Genomic DNA, 16,460 nt, shown 5'->3' on the forward strand with positions numbered 1-16,460 from the left:
TTTATCAGCAGAAATTCAAATGGCATATGCTAACAAAGAGCAGATGGCATCAGTGTTTTTGGATATTATGGCGGCTTTTGATTCAGTTTCTATCAACATTATTTATGAGACTTTTTGCGCTAAACCTGTTGTCTGAAAAACAAATGCATTTCTCGCATGGTGATTTATCGACATGACGATTTAGCTACATGGGCCTTCCCCTGGGCTTATGTCTAAGCCCTCTTCTTTACAATTTTTACGTGAATAACATTGACGAATGTCTTGACAATTCCTGCACGCTAAGGCCTTTCAGATGACGGTGTGGTCTCTATTACAGGTCCCAAAGCCGTCGACTTGCGAAGACCACTGCAAGATACCTTGGACAATTTGTCTGCTTGGGCTCTCCAGCTGGGTATCGAGTTCTCTACGGTGAAAACTGTGCTAGTTGTATTTTCTAGGAAGCGTGAACCAGCGCAACAACAGCTTCAATTAATGGATCAAACTATTGCTCAGGTTTCAACTTTCAAATATCTCGGAGTCTGGTCTGAAAAGGAACTTGGGGATGTCACATTAGATATCTAAAACAGAAGTGCCAACCAAGGATCAACTTTCTTCGTACAATAACCGGAACATGGTGGGGTGTCCACCCACGAGACCTGATCAGGCTATATCAAACAACAATATTGTCGGTGATGGAGTACGGGAGTTTCTGTTTCCGCTCCGCTGCGAACATACATTTCATCAAACTAGAGCGAATCCAATATTGATGTTTGAGTATTGCCTTGGGTTACATGCATTCGACATATACGATGAGTCTAGTAGAAGTGCTGGCGGGCGTCCTTCCGCTGAAAAATCGTTTTGGGACCTCTCATATTGATGGCTCATTCGATGTGATATTTTGAATCCGTTAGTAATTGCAAATTTCGAGAGGCTTATCGAGCTCAACTCTCAAATCCGATTTATGTCCTGGTACTTCGATTACATGGCACACAATATCAATCCTTCTTCATATTATCCCAACCGTGTCAATCTCCCTCATGTTTCTTATTCAACTGTATTCTTCGACACATCCATGAAAAACGAGATTCGTGGAATCCCGGATCGCATGCGTCCGCAAGTGATCCCAAGCATTTTTCATAGTAAATTTCGAGAAGTCGAACAGATAACAAGATTTTTTACCGTGACGGGTCAGGCCTCGACGGCTCCACTCCAGAACTTCTGTATAACCTTGGGATCATGGATATTTTGCCCACCGATCATTACTTTATTGTCTCGGATAGCCTCAGCTAGATCAAGGCTCTCCGTTCAATGAAACCTAGAAAGCACATTCCATATTTTCTGGGGAAAATCTGGGAGTGCCTGCGTGCTTTATCTGTAAGATCGTACAAGATTACCTTAGTTTGGGTTCCCTCGCATTGCTCTATTCCAAGTAACGAAGAAGCGGACTCTTTTGCTAAGGCGGGCGCTTTAGAAGGTGACATAGATGAAAGACTCATCAGAGAACCCTCGAAAGTTGGCAAACTTCATGGAGCAATGGGGAACTAGGAAGGTGGCTACATTCGATACTCCCTAAGGTATCGACGAAGCCTTGGTTCAAGGGGATGGATGTGGGTTGGGATTTCATTCGTGTGACGTCTCGGCTTATGTCCAATCATTACACGCTGGACGCTCATCTTCGACGTATTAGGCTCGTGGATAGCGGTATCTGCGCCTGTGGCAACGGTTATCACGATATCGTATACAGAGCCTAAAATTCTCATACCTATTCAATGAACGACGAAATTCAGAGAATTCATTTTCGTCCTTCCCTGCTTCTTTCGTCGCTAACTGCATGAAAAAATAAAACAATAAAGGCGATGTCCCCTCCTCTCTCGATTCTATGAAAACGAGTAGCAGCAGCAGTGACTTTCGTTTTCCTATGACAATCCGAAGTTGCAATTTCGTTTTGATGCATGGTCAGTAATTTGCGATTCTCATTCATTAAATGAAATTAATGCAATGTGCATCTAATAATGCAACTAGAACATAGTTAAAATGAGAAATATGCACACCGATCAGGCTTCCGTCTTACAATACCATCATTAGCTCGCAAATCTACAGAATCGATAATCGACAAATAAATATCATTGCTAGTGTATGTTCGTTTCCCCAGCAGTAAGTTCAATATCGAATGTACCAATATCATTCTGAATCTCAAAGCGAAAACGAGCGTGTGGAGAGAATAATGAAAACGCTCTGCTACATGCTTGCTTCGTCCTAGCCCGTTGTCTCATTTTCAATTTCGCAAAGTGCTAGTGGTATGGAAAGAAGCTTCGTTCTTTCGTCATTTTCGCCTGATTTTGGCAAATGAAAAAAACATTTTCCGACTCTGATCGTATATATTGTCTGGGCATGCGCGGTGTACTGTTCTGCCAGATCTCAACTGTTGGATTCCCTTCGGGTCCGAGGAAGATCACCCAATGTCCCGGCTCGAGATGTACTGGCAAGCTGCGATCTCCTCTATATGACTCTCGCATACATCTTCCTAAAAACCATCAACATTCAGATTTAACTGCCTTTATTATTTTTATTATTATTCGCAGAAGTGCCCCAACGATGGTTTGATGCGACTCTAACATCTTTGTCGAATGACCCAACAAACACGAGACCTATAGCACAACATCACAAGCGCAACGCAGTGTGTTGCCGATCCACATCTGAGCCGTACTATGAAATCGTCTTGAGGAACCCCTGCCGGCTCGAGGAAGACCACCCGGCGTCCCAATACATGCATCCGTCCGAATCTATAATCCTAACCGTTGATTCCCGATGGCGGAAACTGATAGTTAATATCTTCCTGTCAGCCTTGTCCACTCTCTCCCCCTTGTCTCTGATACACAGATGTAGGACTTCAACCCTTCCTCCTCTTCCTTCAATATCTTCCTAAAACTTATGCACCCAATATATAATCTCGTTAAGGAATGCCCAACAGTACCACTACTTAAAATAACCCAAATTATTCCTCCCTAATTAAAAAAATAAACCACTGCCTCTAGTTATTTCTAGCTTGTAAAATGTTCCGCTTAGTTAATAATTAATTGCTCCAATAATCTTCCTTCTAAAAATCCTACAGTGCATTACTATACAAAAATCACACAAAATGACTCCCCTCTAATCTTACGAATATTATACTACCCCCTCATGTATATGTATAAGTTAGCTGTAAAATTGCTTTAGTTTCATTGCATAAAAACAAAAAAATATTTAAATGTGTAACCCCCTAGTTTTAAGAAATTAAAGATGTAAAGGAAAGAAAACAATGGCACCTTTAAGCTAACGCAAACGTGCCTTATCAAATAAACGAATCGAATAAAAAACAATTTCATGCTCGTTTGGATACGTCATGTGTCTTATTCTTCCTCATTACCACACTATAACTAGAGTGCTCTAGTACAACCAACCGCTCAGCTCATGTACCAAAGCATTCAACCACGTTTATTTTGTCTTTGACTTCGACATTACAAAACCAATTTTTAGGGACAGAATTAGGAATTTAAGTTAATCTAGGTGTAGTCTGTATGATGTAATATCAAAGGCGAGTAAATAAATAAATGTAAATAATTACAGTTTAATTCAATGGCATTTTCATCTATTGCCTACTTCTAGTGACAGCTATCTACGGAGTCGCGTAAGTGCACTTTTTAAAAATGGCCTATGCAATTCGTCGGCGGATCTTCCGTTGCAACAGCCCATATTAAACCTAATAAGTTTATTTATTCGACTTCTAAATACTTATTGTCAAATATAAAACTATTATGTACCTTTCTTCGATAATGACATTGTTGAAGTCATATTTGGTAAGCTGATATTTTACCTTCGCCAAACACCTGACCTGGGAACAAAAATACTTTAATGTTTATTGCTGCCGATTGAAATTTCATCCAACAATGTAACTCTTTGCCGTATTTCTTTTATCTAAATGTACAAAGGTATAAAAATATTATGATTCAAGTTATCCGTACACTTCCGACAGTATGTAATAACGGTGGTGGTGACGATGCAAAATAGCACAAGAAACGTATTGGCAACAATGATGATGATGATGATGATAATGATGATGGCGAATGTGATGAAAGGTGGTTATTCAATTGGAACGTTGCCTAGGCTTCTTCTGGTATACTCACCCAAACATGCCCTAGCCAATAGTCGACCCTAGCCAACAGCGCGCCAGTGGTAGTCTTCCGTCTGGAGACCTACTAATCAGTTTATGAATGGGCTCTACTTGCAGCAAGATCAAGTTGAATGACCACTGTCCATTTTGCGTACTTTTTTGTACCTTCTTTGTTTGTTTTTGGTTTACCAATTACACCTTACCGTTGGGAGACAGTATAAAGTGTTGCGTAATTTGAGCGAAATGAATTAAGTTACGTTTGTTTTTCTTCCTGACCATTGTCCGGTGGTAATTAAATAACAGATTGAAATCATGATTATGCTAAATCACTTTCCTTGATCTCGCAGTGATGAATTTCATTTCGTTTTGACTTGACTTGAGTTGCGGTTAGGGTATTGTGCACGTTTGAGAAAAAATTTCCAATGTGTTTATAATTTACACCACCACTCAAAGTTGTTCCAAAAACGGACTTAATTGAATAATGCAATTTTGCAAAATTCATACTTACATATATGTCGACTTATCTTTAAAATCATACGGGTTCCCTGCTGTTATATGCTCTATAAAATAATCAAACAAACCGATTATCTCAAACAATTTTCGTGAATTGTTTCGCTAAATTTCTGTCGTTTGCTTTTCCATCTCCCTTTCCACAGCCAACTGTCATTTGCTGTTCGCCGGGACGCGCGAACGCGTTCAGCCAACCTGATCACCGGTCAACAGTGGAAGGGGTGGGCCCCGAGGGCCTTAGTGCCAAGCAACCGATGAGATGAGGTGGAGCAGTCTACTCATAACGGCCGCGTTGTCGTTATTTGTGATTTTCGGATTAATCGATGCCATTAACGTAAGTAAATCGACATTTCGACTCGCTGCAATTGGCATTATGTATTTGTTTAAAGCTTTACGTGTAGTTGCATGCGATGTGAACTGAAAACGCTACCCGTCGGCAGGCCAATACGTGTATATCTTCCGACCTACCGAAAAATTGGTTGTGTAAGTCGGGCAGATTTCTTTTTTTGCTCTGAATCACCATATTTTTTCTTGAGCAGGTAAAATACACCGCTTCAGAGGGTAAACTATGAAGCTCACCTTGGAGTAGCAATATGCCGATTTTTCCACACCGGGTACGGTATACATAAAGTGACTCAATTTAACGGTTGTTTTACCACAATTCGCCGCAGATTTTATAAGAAGTGAAAGTTTGTTGACGCAGATCAAGAACGGTGGAGGGCATCGCGGTTGGAGTACGGTAGCTGAGAATTCCGGTTGGCGCTATCTCACTACGATAATGTTACTGCTGAGCAAATTTTAATTTTCCCTTCTGGTCGGTATAATAATTGCAGAAGATCTAGGTTGCGCGAAATTTACAGCGGAGCTAGCTATCTTCAACAATCACATTAGCTTAATTAAGTAGCGGAAGGAGGCAATTGAATGAAGCACTCGGGTGACATTTCTTGCATTCTTCGTCGTAATTAGCCTTCTGTCGCGTATCTACATATCTCGAACATGCACAACGGTGACGCTCATTTCGGGTACTGCACCGGCGGCGTGGCAGTTCCATTGTCAAGCATCTTATCAGCTGCATCGGGTATATTCGTTCGTTGCTTACGACGCACAGCTTTGTAGCGCTGTGCAATAGACGACAATGCAGTTGTGTGACTTGGCGTGAAGCAGCTGCTGCTCGTACCTTTTTACGGTTGATAATAACCTTGAGAGGTAAAGAGAAAGGTCGAAAAAGGAAAAACGCCAAAGTCGTGACGCGACACGGTTTTCGCGTGACCTTCTTTGTTGGTAGTATAGATACAATGTACGAAGAGTGGAGCTTTAGGTTCCCACATGCTGATGGAGCGCGCATGATGCTTGTTATCGAGGACAATAGATCAAAGGTCGAATGAAAAGTATAAAGTATCAATAACGAATTTAAAGCATCTTTTATTTTCGATGATCATAATTTTAAATGATTTTCTAACTGAAAAGAAATCAGCAATATTCTGAATCAACTTGTGTTTTAAATTTATCAACGTCAAATTTCTAGCCTCCGTCATAAGGCTCGTCAAATTAATCGTGTTACAGAGATACAAACGATTAGGATATGATGCCGTTAGCGTGTTACATATTCAAAAATGAAAAATTACATATTAGGAAAACAATTGATGCTTCCATATTTTCTACCGAAGTCTCCCGATTTATGCGAAGAATATTTGACTATGTTTAGGGTATTTACTAAAGAGAGGCGTCTGATGTAAAGTACTCAAACCGAAGGTTATTTTGGTTTCCGATATTGAAGTCAAGGATACAATGGATCTTTTTTGTAATGTTAAGATTTATTTATACATTCATTGTGCGCGAAAAAAAAATATTTTCAGTCACGCTGAGCCACACATTCGAGTGTTCCAAGAGTAGACGTCCAACCATTTCCACGTCGAGGAGAGCCGCGGCGAATAAGAAAACTCTCGATAAAATCGTCTGATGCGGGAAATTCAATAAGTTTTGTAAAGCTTAGACTTGTAGTTACTCGATGAACCACAAAAAATTGAAAAAGCCGAAAAATCGCATATTTTACTGTAAAATTCGCTCACTTTTCTTTAAAATAATAGGGAGAAATTTTTTTATATTCAGTTTTCTATGGACAGGCTACACGTATTGTGCATTCTCATAAAAAAATCAAATCGATTCGTTGATTAGTTTTTGAGCTATCGTTTTCGCGAATTTGAAAAACGCGGTTTCTAGAAAAAGGCTATTAACGGGTGTTCTATAAAAATGAGAATGATTTCAATACCTTTCTGCAATTAAAGTAAGGAGCGTAATTTTTTTCTCTCTAAGAAAATTGCTCTCTGGACTCCCTAGAAATGGGTGGCATGTTTCTTTTCGCTCGGGTGTTGTCAGTTCAATCAAAGATGGAGTCGAAAGAACAAGCACTCCGCGAGCGTGTTCTACGGTTTTACAAAATGCATGGTCATCGTGGAAAAAAGCTTACGGTAGACCACTTTCGAGACGAAAACGTGTCCGTGAGTACAGCTTACCGGATCCCGGCATCTCTGAGTGTGGAGCGGAAGGCCGGTAGCGGCCGTCCGGCGAAGATAATGACGAATAAAAAGAAGGAAGCGTTAAAAAGCTGTTCGACAACAAGGACGGAACGAGTTTACATGACTTCGATCGAAAATATCTCTGCTCCCATACCTTGATTCACCGAACCCTCAAGATGGAGGACATCATCTGTCGGAAGAAGACTCGGTTCTCCGAGTACACGAACGAGCAGATAGCGATCGTGAAATCGCAGTGCCGGTCGATGACGAAGAACTACCGCGGGACGTTGTTCGTGCTGTACGACGAAAGTTACTTTTCGCGAAGTAAAATATAAGCTCAGGCATAAATTCGAAAAAAAAGTTATGCTGCACATCGCTTTATCGGACAGAGGGATTTCAAAGCCGAGCGCTCTGACTATCAATCAACAAGTGTACCAGGAGGAGTGTCTTGAGGAAATTCTTCTGCAGTTCTTGAAGGAATCATGCGGATGGGAAGTACGGCTTCTGGCCGGACAAGGCGTATTCTCATTATGCCAAGAAGACGCTGGAGGCTCCTTCAGTGCCCATGTGCACAAAAATAATTGGCCGGTCAAGGATACGAAGCAGTTGACCACCAGGATCCGGAATTGTATCAGTGCCGTCCAGCGCTCTTGTGAGAGCATCGCGACTAAGTTGCGTCGTACGGCTGACCAGGGGGGCCTCCACTATTTATTGACGTTTTTCTTGTAGAATAAACATTATGTTTTTAATAAAAAGTACTGAATTCGTTGTAAAATGGTTTTATTGGTTTAACTACACGACTGAAAAAAATCTCATTTTTTATTGAACACCCGTTATTTAAACAGTTATCGATTTCAATATTTGCTCCTTAGAAGACAAACCTTGAATCCTGAAATAATAACTTGCGACTCTTCATCTGTTTGTGGATTTCAATTCAGGGTAACGAAACGAACAGTGGTGCCAGATAATTAGAATGTCGCTGGATGGGTCAAACCATGCGTCAGAATAGTCAAAGAGACATCGGACTCGTTTGTGACGTTAGATGTACTGAATCAGAGCGATGCACTTCCTGATTTGTTGGTCAAGAGTGCTCGAAAGTGCGACGCTAAAAGCTGATGTGCTAAGGATCGGCACTATCATTACGAGATGTCACATGCTTCCGGAGTCCATTGGAGTCGATCGTAGAGCAGTTGAAGAGGCTTTTGTGCCTTTTAAAAGAGAGGCTGCCAAAATCGGACTGACTATAAGTTAGCCGATAGAAAGCAGCCCACGCACACAGTGTTGGTTCCGACGTAGAAATGGATACGGTACATTGTTGTCAGCGAACACACGTGACATTAGTGAAGATATCCGCGAGATAAAAAACGGAAGGCGGTTGTACATGGGATCTTCTGCGATTTTCGTATTCAACTACAATCCCTTAGCTTATGAACGCGCATAAAACTTTTTCCTTACAGAAGCAAGCAGGTTGACTATTGAAAGCATTGCGATGACAGCATGTGTGTACAAACATTGCTGTCATCGCAATGCTTATAAAGAACGGAAGAATACTGTTGGCCGGACATGTAACTAGAATGCCGGAAAAGGGAACAACTAAAGCAATGTTCAGCTGTGAGCCTGGATAAGCCTGTTGACGGTGATGCTGATCCCGCACTCGAGGAATAGGCTCGCACGAATATTTTTCATTTAAAATTGGAACAAAACCTTAGGCAGAAATCGTCATGCAACCGAAACAATGAAGAAATTTTTTCGAACAAACCTTTGCAGGAAAGGTATGTACGTACTCAGTTCACATGTAGAAAATTGTGCAGGACGTATCGCCGGCGAACTAAACAATTCACTGACATCAATAAATTCCCAGGTGTCATGCAAAAACAATGGTCTTGGGTCAGTCATAATCAAACTCATTTATTTTAAGAATCTGTCGTATCCAGCAAAGAGTCGATAATTGAGCTTACACAAGCAACATTCATAAACTGGAATAACCAGCTTTCGGCCACAATTCGTATTGGCCGATTGAAATACTATTCTACTACGCCTAGACAATTTGGTTATGGCAAACAATTTGTTATCAAATCTCAATTTGCCAGATGTGGTAAGAACGATTGCCTTACACTGCTTTATACAAAAATTCAACTGGCATACTCTCTAAAAGCTAATGGCTTCTGTATGCTTGGTCTATAAGAGAACTTACGATGCTGTAGCAATTGTTATCTTGGCTAAACATCACCTTTAAGTCTGATCAACTATTCGATATCTGTTTTCGGCTCATCCGACGCGAGATCATGAATCGATTGGCTTGGCGAGCTTCAATCGCAAATCATATTTATAACAGCGTACTACAGCCTCGTGCACAAGATATTAATTTGTTTACGTGTGTTTCTCTAAGACTCAGATTAACCACTCTGCGTAGATTACACAGAAAGAGGATATTCGTGGAATTCCGGATCATTTACGTTCGTGGGAAATCCAAAATATTTTTCTAAATAAATACAAACACATTGATAGCGAGAAGATCTTCTTCACGAATCGCGTATCGAAAAGCCCACTAGCTTCGGTATCTTTATCGATTTATCCGTCTTCTATAGGTTCAATGACTCTAGTTTTGTTTATTCCACTGAATTTCCTGGTGCAAGTTGAAGCAGATCGTGCACATGTATGTCTTTTTCATATCGGATTCAGTGATAGCAAACTATGCGTATGTGGCACAGATTATCAAGACACCGAGCAAGTTATTTGGGCGTAATCAGAATGTCGTGGTGCCAGGTTCCGGTTGAAAGATTCCTTAAGAGTCTGTATTAGATAACCCAATGTCCATATTCGCGATTCCTTGATCAGTCGGAGTCTACCGTACATGTTATTGGTTTTTATTCTTTAACCCTTTCATGCCCAACTGTTTTCCCTAAAAATGGTGGGGTCTAGAAACACGATAAACCTTTTTTCATAAACAGGTGTTTCCCTCGCAGTGCTACAAGATGCTCAATTATTAATACTTGTAATTAATCACATGTATTAGTCTTATTTTTGTGAGCAAATCTGGAAGAAAACAAAAGTAATAGCTGTTCAAATACGTTGTTGTTTGTAAACAACATGCGCATGAAGGGGTTAATGATCGTAAATATGCTAATGTGGATCTGCGAACTTTTTAGAGTGAATTACTTCTCAAAGGAGTGAACCTTCATATTTTCTGTTTCTCGCATAGCGAGTTATAGCAATTTCCGCAAAACACGTTTTTTTCAAAGAGGTTTACCGTGACTACGATTCCAGTCCAACAGGTCAACCGAAAGCACAAAACTAAATAAATAGTATATGTACATGTGGTGTCCTTGAACGATCCATTGAAACAAAATTTTCTTCTTTTTGGAAACGGGGATGATTTAAAAAAAACTATTATTTTCACTTGAAAAAAATATTAAAAAATTCATGCCATCAATATGAAAATTTTGACGAAAAAATGGAATCGTTCAAGAACACGGCAGTTATATTACGAACAAGCTAAAAAAAAAATTTTAGATCGGTTGAAAACATTTCCGGCAATCGTAGTCACCCCAAAGACGTATTTTAAGAAAACGTTTCGAGATAAACTCGTTTAAAGTTTCAAGTATAAGCCATGTCTCCGTAAGAGAGCAAGATGAAAAACGCTATAACTTTGCGTCTACTGCTCCGATTTGTATAAAAATTTGAGGTAAGATTCTTAAGAACCCGAACTTTACGACAGAAGAATAAAAAAAAATCGATTTTTTGGCTGACCTCAACATATGTAACCCCTTAACATCAATTTAGGCATAGCAAAGCTTGCGTGCTTCGCTCTGTCGCGCATCGATAAAAAATACTATTCTCTCCGCTCGCAGATCAAGTATAACATAGAGTCGGTGTTCGTTCTTCTATAAGTAAACTATAATGTGCTTAATCTAATAAAGACATATTTTTTTCAAAGATCTTACAAAGAATTGAAACTTATCATGAGAAGATCTTGCTCATAATTGTATTATTTTATAAATTGGTAATTTCAGTGAAAATAGAACATTGTTTACAGTAATGACAAAATATGAACTATTTCCTGATGTGAAATTGAAAAGTATTAACTCAAATAACCGAAAAGCGCCCCAAAATTTCAATTCAGTTCCATACTGACTCAAGAAAACGAATAGGAGTAATTCGGAGCATATCTACGGAACTGACCAAATGCAAAAGTGACCACACCGCCCATGTGTCTAGTCAAGGTCTCTCATCTAGCTGACGAAAGGTATGCATTTACAGTAGAGTGAATTCGCGTTGCTCGTTCAAATGAGGATTCACAATGCAAGCCCTGGTAGTTGTACACATTTCAATATTTAATTTCTTGTAACTATTTTTGATGCCACAGAGGAAAAGTCAAGTCACTATGTTCAGTGCAACGAAAGTTATTGGCGTTCGAAAATTGACGCACCAGCCACTATATCGAAAGCTTGAATTTATTCTTCATTTAACGGTGAGTCACACTTGCACTTCTTCAACCAACGCAACGGCCGTAGAGTGACAATAGTAATACAGTGAAAATGGGATCAGCACACTATATGTGACTAACCGGCTTTATAATGAAACAGAAAACGAATGTTAGAACGGAAGTGAGCATAAGACATCTCTTATGCATTATAACGATCCAGGCGGTGTACTTTGCTGTTTGCTATCTGATGGTTGCAAGCTGTGACTGAAAACTCATTACAAGGTTGTCATAGCGATTGAGGAATTGATTAGATCCGTTGCCGTGCAACACCACAATAATGCAATTGGAAATCGCTTTGTACAGATAATATCTGTATATCTGTGAGTTGAAAATTGTGCTTTACGAATGTTATCGAACTGTAATCTGTACGAGACAACCGAACAAAGCAGGCTGGCATTGAATTTTTGGTTACCACACTGATAAACAACTTTTCAATGTGTTAATCAATGAATTTAAATTGTTAAAATGAATGTTTTTCATTTTGATACATAGGATTGTAAGATCATTCGATGGTCGATAAGTCATAAGGAGCAACACATTATGATATGGATGAAGACGATACCCTTAATCAAATGAATAAGGTGTTGCTCAAGAAAGGAAAATTGTTCTAAAATATAATATACGATTATTTATTAAAATATGTAGTGTACATAAATGAAATTGCTGATTCGGTTCAGTGAGGCTCGCGTATCGAACCGAATCAAAGAATCGAAAAATATCGATGAATTAACATAACAACTCAGCAAAAAAAATGCAAGGCACTGGGACACGTTTTCCGTAGTGCTCAGTTCCGCTGAAATTACTGCTGTCACGTGTCAAGTTTTCCTCTTAATTACTTTCAATTCGATACTGCAGTTGGTAAATCGAACCAGAGAAAGTGCCGACAGGGGAGCTCGATTTGCGGTGAATAGTTAAAACCTATCTGGAGCTGCTGCAATTTTCATTAAAATTTCAAGATCTTCGTAAGAGCGAGGCAATGAAAAAAAAAAACTCAATGGCACTCGTATTTTTGTTGCCTCGTGCTAGTCAAGATTGTTTTTTCCACATCTTTGAAACCATGCTATGCTTAATCGCATTAGCTGAGTGTAGGAGAGGTACTTACTTCTTAGGCTGCCGTTGCCTGTGCCATCAGCAAAACACTTTAATGAAACGTTTTATGGGTCTTAAAATTGCTTTCCAAAAAGCACAACAAGTACTTTGACTGTATCGGAGATAGTATAATGAACGAATCGAACAGTGAGCTGTTATGATTGAAGATGAGGGGGCGAAATTGCTGGGATATGATCGTAAATGAAGTTAATTTACAATGTCGACGGATGAAATTAGAAAACGAGTCTGAACGTTGAGTGAACAAGTGTCAAGGTTAACTCCCAGTGTTCGTTGTGTAGAAAGCAACTCTGTTATGGCTTCAATTATTTCTTGTTGTTAAATTCATGAACCCATGTTTTTGGAATCGCATTAAATACAAAGTCGGGTGTTGAGAAATGGATCTAATAAAAATTCAATCGCCGCGGGTGAAAATTGACAAAGCTCTCAAAGCTTTAGTCCGATCCAATTTTCACGAACCTCCAATATTGCACAGATCACTTCGAATATGATCGTTCCAACGCCCGTGTGGAAAAACCAAAACGAATTTTAATTGACCGACCATTTTTCCGTATCACGATCTTTGATTCCGATCAAGACCCCAGTGCATGAAAACCGTCCATCAAGAACCTACCGCACCGGCTGAAAGCGGCCATGGTGTGGCAATATATACTGATTGCATTCCATTCGGACAAACGGCAATTGATCAATCGAGGGTGACTGATCAATCTAATAAAGTTGCAATATAATTATAGCCCCTTCCCGTTAATAGGGTTTTCTTTCAACGTCACGATCAGATGATTATGACAAATTGGACACGGGTCTATCAATTAGGATGCCGATACTATTTTTTAATCTCGTGTTTGAGTTCTGTCAAAAAGTGAGGTGTGGCTTACCCAAGCTATGATAAAGGACGATGTCACGAGCTTTTGTCACCATTGTTCGTTAAACTTTCAAATAGTCAAAAAACACACGACTTATTGAAAGATCTTTGGTCGTCGATCAGCACGTACAGCATTAGCGCCGATCTGGTTGACCAACAACCTTAACTATCTATTTAGTCGCCCTGTTATGGTTAATAAAGCCAGAAAGCTTTCAACCGGTCAACCTGAACTGTAATCGCCGCCTAGGTTGTGTACATAACACTTTATCGGGTCGAATGTGGAGCAGTCGCCAAGCAGCTGCCCTTTCGGACTCGTGTTCACCCTTAGCGGTGAAGGCCGTGGTTTGCAGGGAAAACTGAAAGTAGGTGCCGACCCACGGAGATACACATACTGATTTGACTTTTGGCGTTGAAGGGCGCCACTGGCTGGGCGGACACATTAGTCATGATCTGAGCGGTTTATACGTGTTTGAGAGTAGTCTATGATCCGGTTGGTTCTGTACTACAACCATTCTCTAGCTGATGTTGTTGCTAATTAAAACTTTCGTGAGCGTTGGTAGTTTGGTTCGGTTTACGAGTCTTAAGTTACATTTATATCGTTGACGGTAAACAATCACTTAAGTGGAAGCTTGTTTCTACACAGCCGAAACATAAATCGTCTAACCTTGTCTGACGGTTGCAACAGAAATGTAAGCTAAGTAGTTGTTATCATTGAAAAAGTCAAGTTCGACATGCGTAATCTTTTGATTGATCCTTTTCGAATTGACCACCTTCTAAGCGTATAACAATACCCTCTATAGAACAAGTAAACGATCACTAAGGCGGATTCACAATTTTCACTCACATATCAAGCATAGCTATCGACCCTAAATAGAAATATTCCACCTACTACAAAATAATTTACCATAAACAAATCACGTGCATACGGTACAAAATCAAGACTAAACAAAAATCTGTTTTATAATTTTGTTTTATAATTTTGTTTCACAAAAGTATAAAATAGGTTTTTCACTTTTATATTCTAGTTCATATAGTATGCAATTTTGTGTATGGTCCCAATTCACATAACTCAGAATATTATTCAGGAATCCATTTATGCCTTGCGTGCTGGTACTTGAGTGATTGTGTATTATTGCGCATAGTATTGAAATTATGGTGTGAGTAATTTCATAAAATTTGGACTCTGGTCGTGGATACATTTTATTTCCGTGAACTAATTATTGACATAAAAGAAGCTTTCGATTTCATTGGATCTTGGAAGCGATACTTCTTGAAGTCACAATTTTAGTTTGCCTTTTTGAGGGTTAGAAATTTGAATCAGTGGTGTTCAACCGGGGTGAATTCACCCCAAGCGGTAAATTAGACTATTGTAGGGGGTGAACTATGCGGGACAAATTTTAACATGTTATACTAATATTCCTAACATTCCCGTCGCATATTTGTTTTTATATATTGTTTCAGTATGTCAAGAATTGAGATGCTTGCTGAGAATGCTCAGGAAACAGGTTTCTGATTATACAATTGTGGTTTTCAACTGATTGAAAGTCATTTTTTTCTGTTAGGATAAACAACTTCCAGAAAGGGGTACATCATGGGGATCAATATTCGGAAAGGGGTATTTGGAATGAAGAAGGTTGAAAACCACTGATTTAAAGATTTATTCTGATAGTTTGAACCACTTCTTTTTCAAGATATTGGTTTGTAAAAGACTCATTAATCCATATTTCCAGAACGAGAATTACGAACGAAACAATTCTCAGACTATAGGGATGACTGAATATTGACTGCATTACAATTGATTGAAGGCTTTTGTGCTATCAACAATAATATAATCGCCAACATAGCCCAGACACATCACACTCCCTTTTATTTGCTTTGAAATATCTACCTGTCTCATTCACGAATCGCATTCTCTCTGTCACTCTCTGTTTAAGGGGTTTGAACTGAACCGGAAATTTCCATTGTGTGCAAAAATCTGTAACCAAAAAAGCGCCTTTGAAATCCAAAGTAAATTGAACGTTCCAATTTCCTGATAACTAATAAGCCATTTTTCAAAAAGTAGGATATTCATAAACATTTCAGAAATTTCGGAAATAATAGTTCTCAAATTCGTTCAATTCGTTTAATGATTAACTTTATTTAAATATTTTTTGTTAAATTTTATTCTGTGCACTCATTTTGCTTAGTTCAGCGATTCCCAACCCGTGGTTCGCGGACCCCGCGAAAAAGTTTCTGGGTGTCTTTTCTGATTATCCAATCAGAAAAGACACCCAGAAACTTTTTCGCGGGGTTAAAATTTAAAGCTTTTTCGCAACAAACAGAGAACAATATATTGATAGCAAACAAAATCGATCTTCAAAAAAGTATTATATCGTCGCCTCCGGACGCGTAGTGAAATGAACCTGCCACAGAAAACAAGTGTCTGTAAAGCAGGAAATTATAATTTTGATTGACTTTAAACAAAATTATCTTTGACCTACAGTGCATGACGTTCAATTGTTAATAAAAGTGAAAATAGATATTATTCTCAAAGAAGTGACATAGATACAGTTACACCAAGTGAGAAACTGCGTATAGATAACGTTGGAAAGTTTAGCTCAGCTAGAAGACTACGCTACGCGCACTTCATTACATAGAATAATATACGACAGTGGCTCACCCCCCCCCCCCCCTTCAGCCTTGTCCGCTCTCCCTCCCATGTCTCTGATACACAGATGTATGACTTCACCCCCTTCTCCCCTTGAATATATTCCCAAAACTTAAGTGCTTAGTTTTAGTTGATCAATATTTAATCTCGTTAAGAAATGCCCAACAGTACCACTACTTTAAAATAGCCCTAATTAATTCCCC

At 39.3% G+C, this 16,460-nt stretch overlaps 1 protein-coding gene across 3 annotated transcripts in view; it reads left to right on the forward strand.

Annotated features, from left to right (window-relative positions):
* LOC131688719 (mucin-2-like) overlaps positions 1-16,460 on the forward strand; it is a 155,899-nt gene that overhangs the window by 33,227 nt on the left and 106,212 nt on the right. For all 3 annotated transcript variants that reach the window (XM_058973186.1, XM_058973187.1, XM_058973188.1), the window contains exon 2: positions 4,786-4,973. In XM_058973186.1, the coding sequence (XP_058829169.1) occupies positions 4,899-4,973 (75 nt within the window). In that variant the 5' untranslated portion in view covers positions 4,786-4,898. The remainder of the gene's footprint in view (positions 1-4,785; positions 4,974-16,460) is intronic.

Source organism: Topomyia yanbarensis, chromosome 3, assembly GCF_030247195.1.
Source record: "Topomyia yanbarensis strain Yona2022 chromosome 3, ASM3024719v1, whole genome shotgun sequence".
NCBI lineage: Eukaryota > Metazoa > Arthropoda > Insecta > Diptera > Culicidae > Topomyia > Topomyia yanbarensis.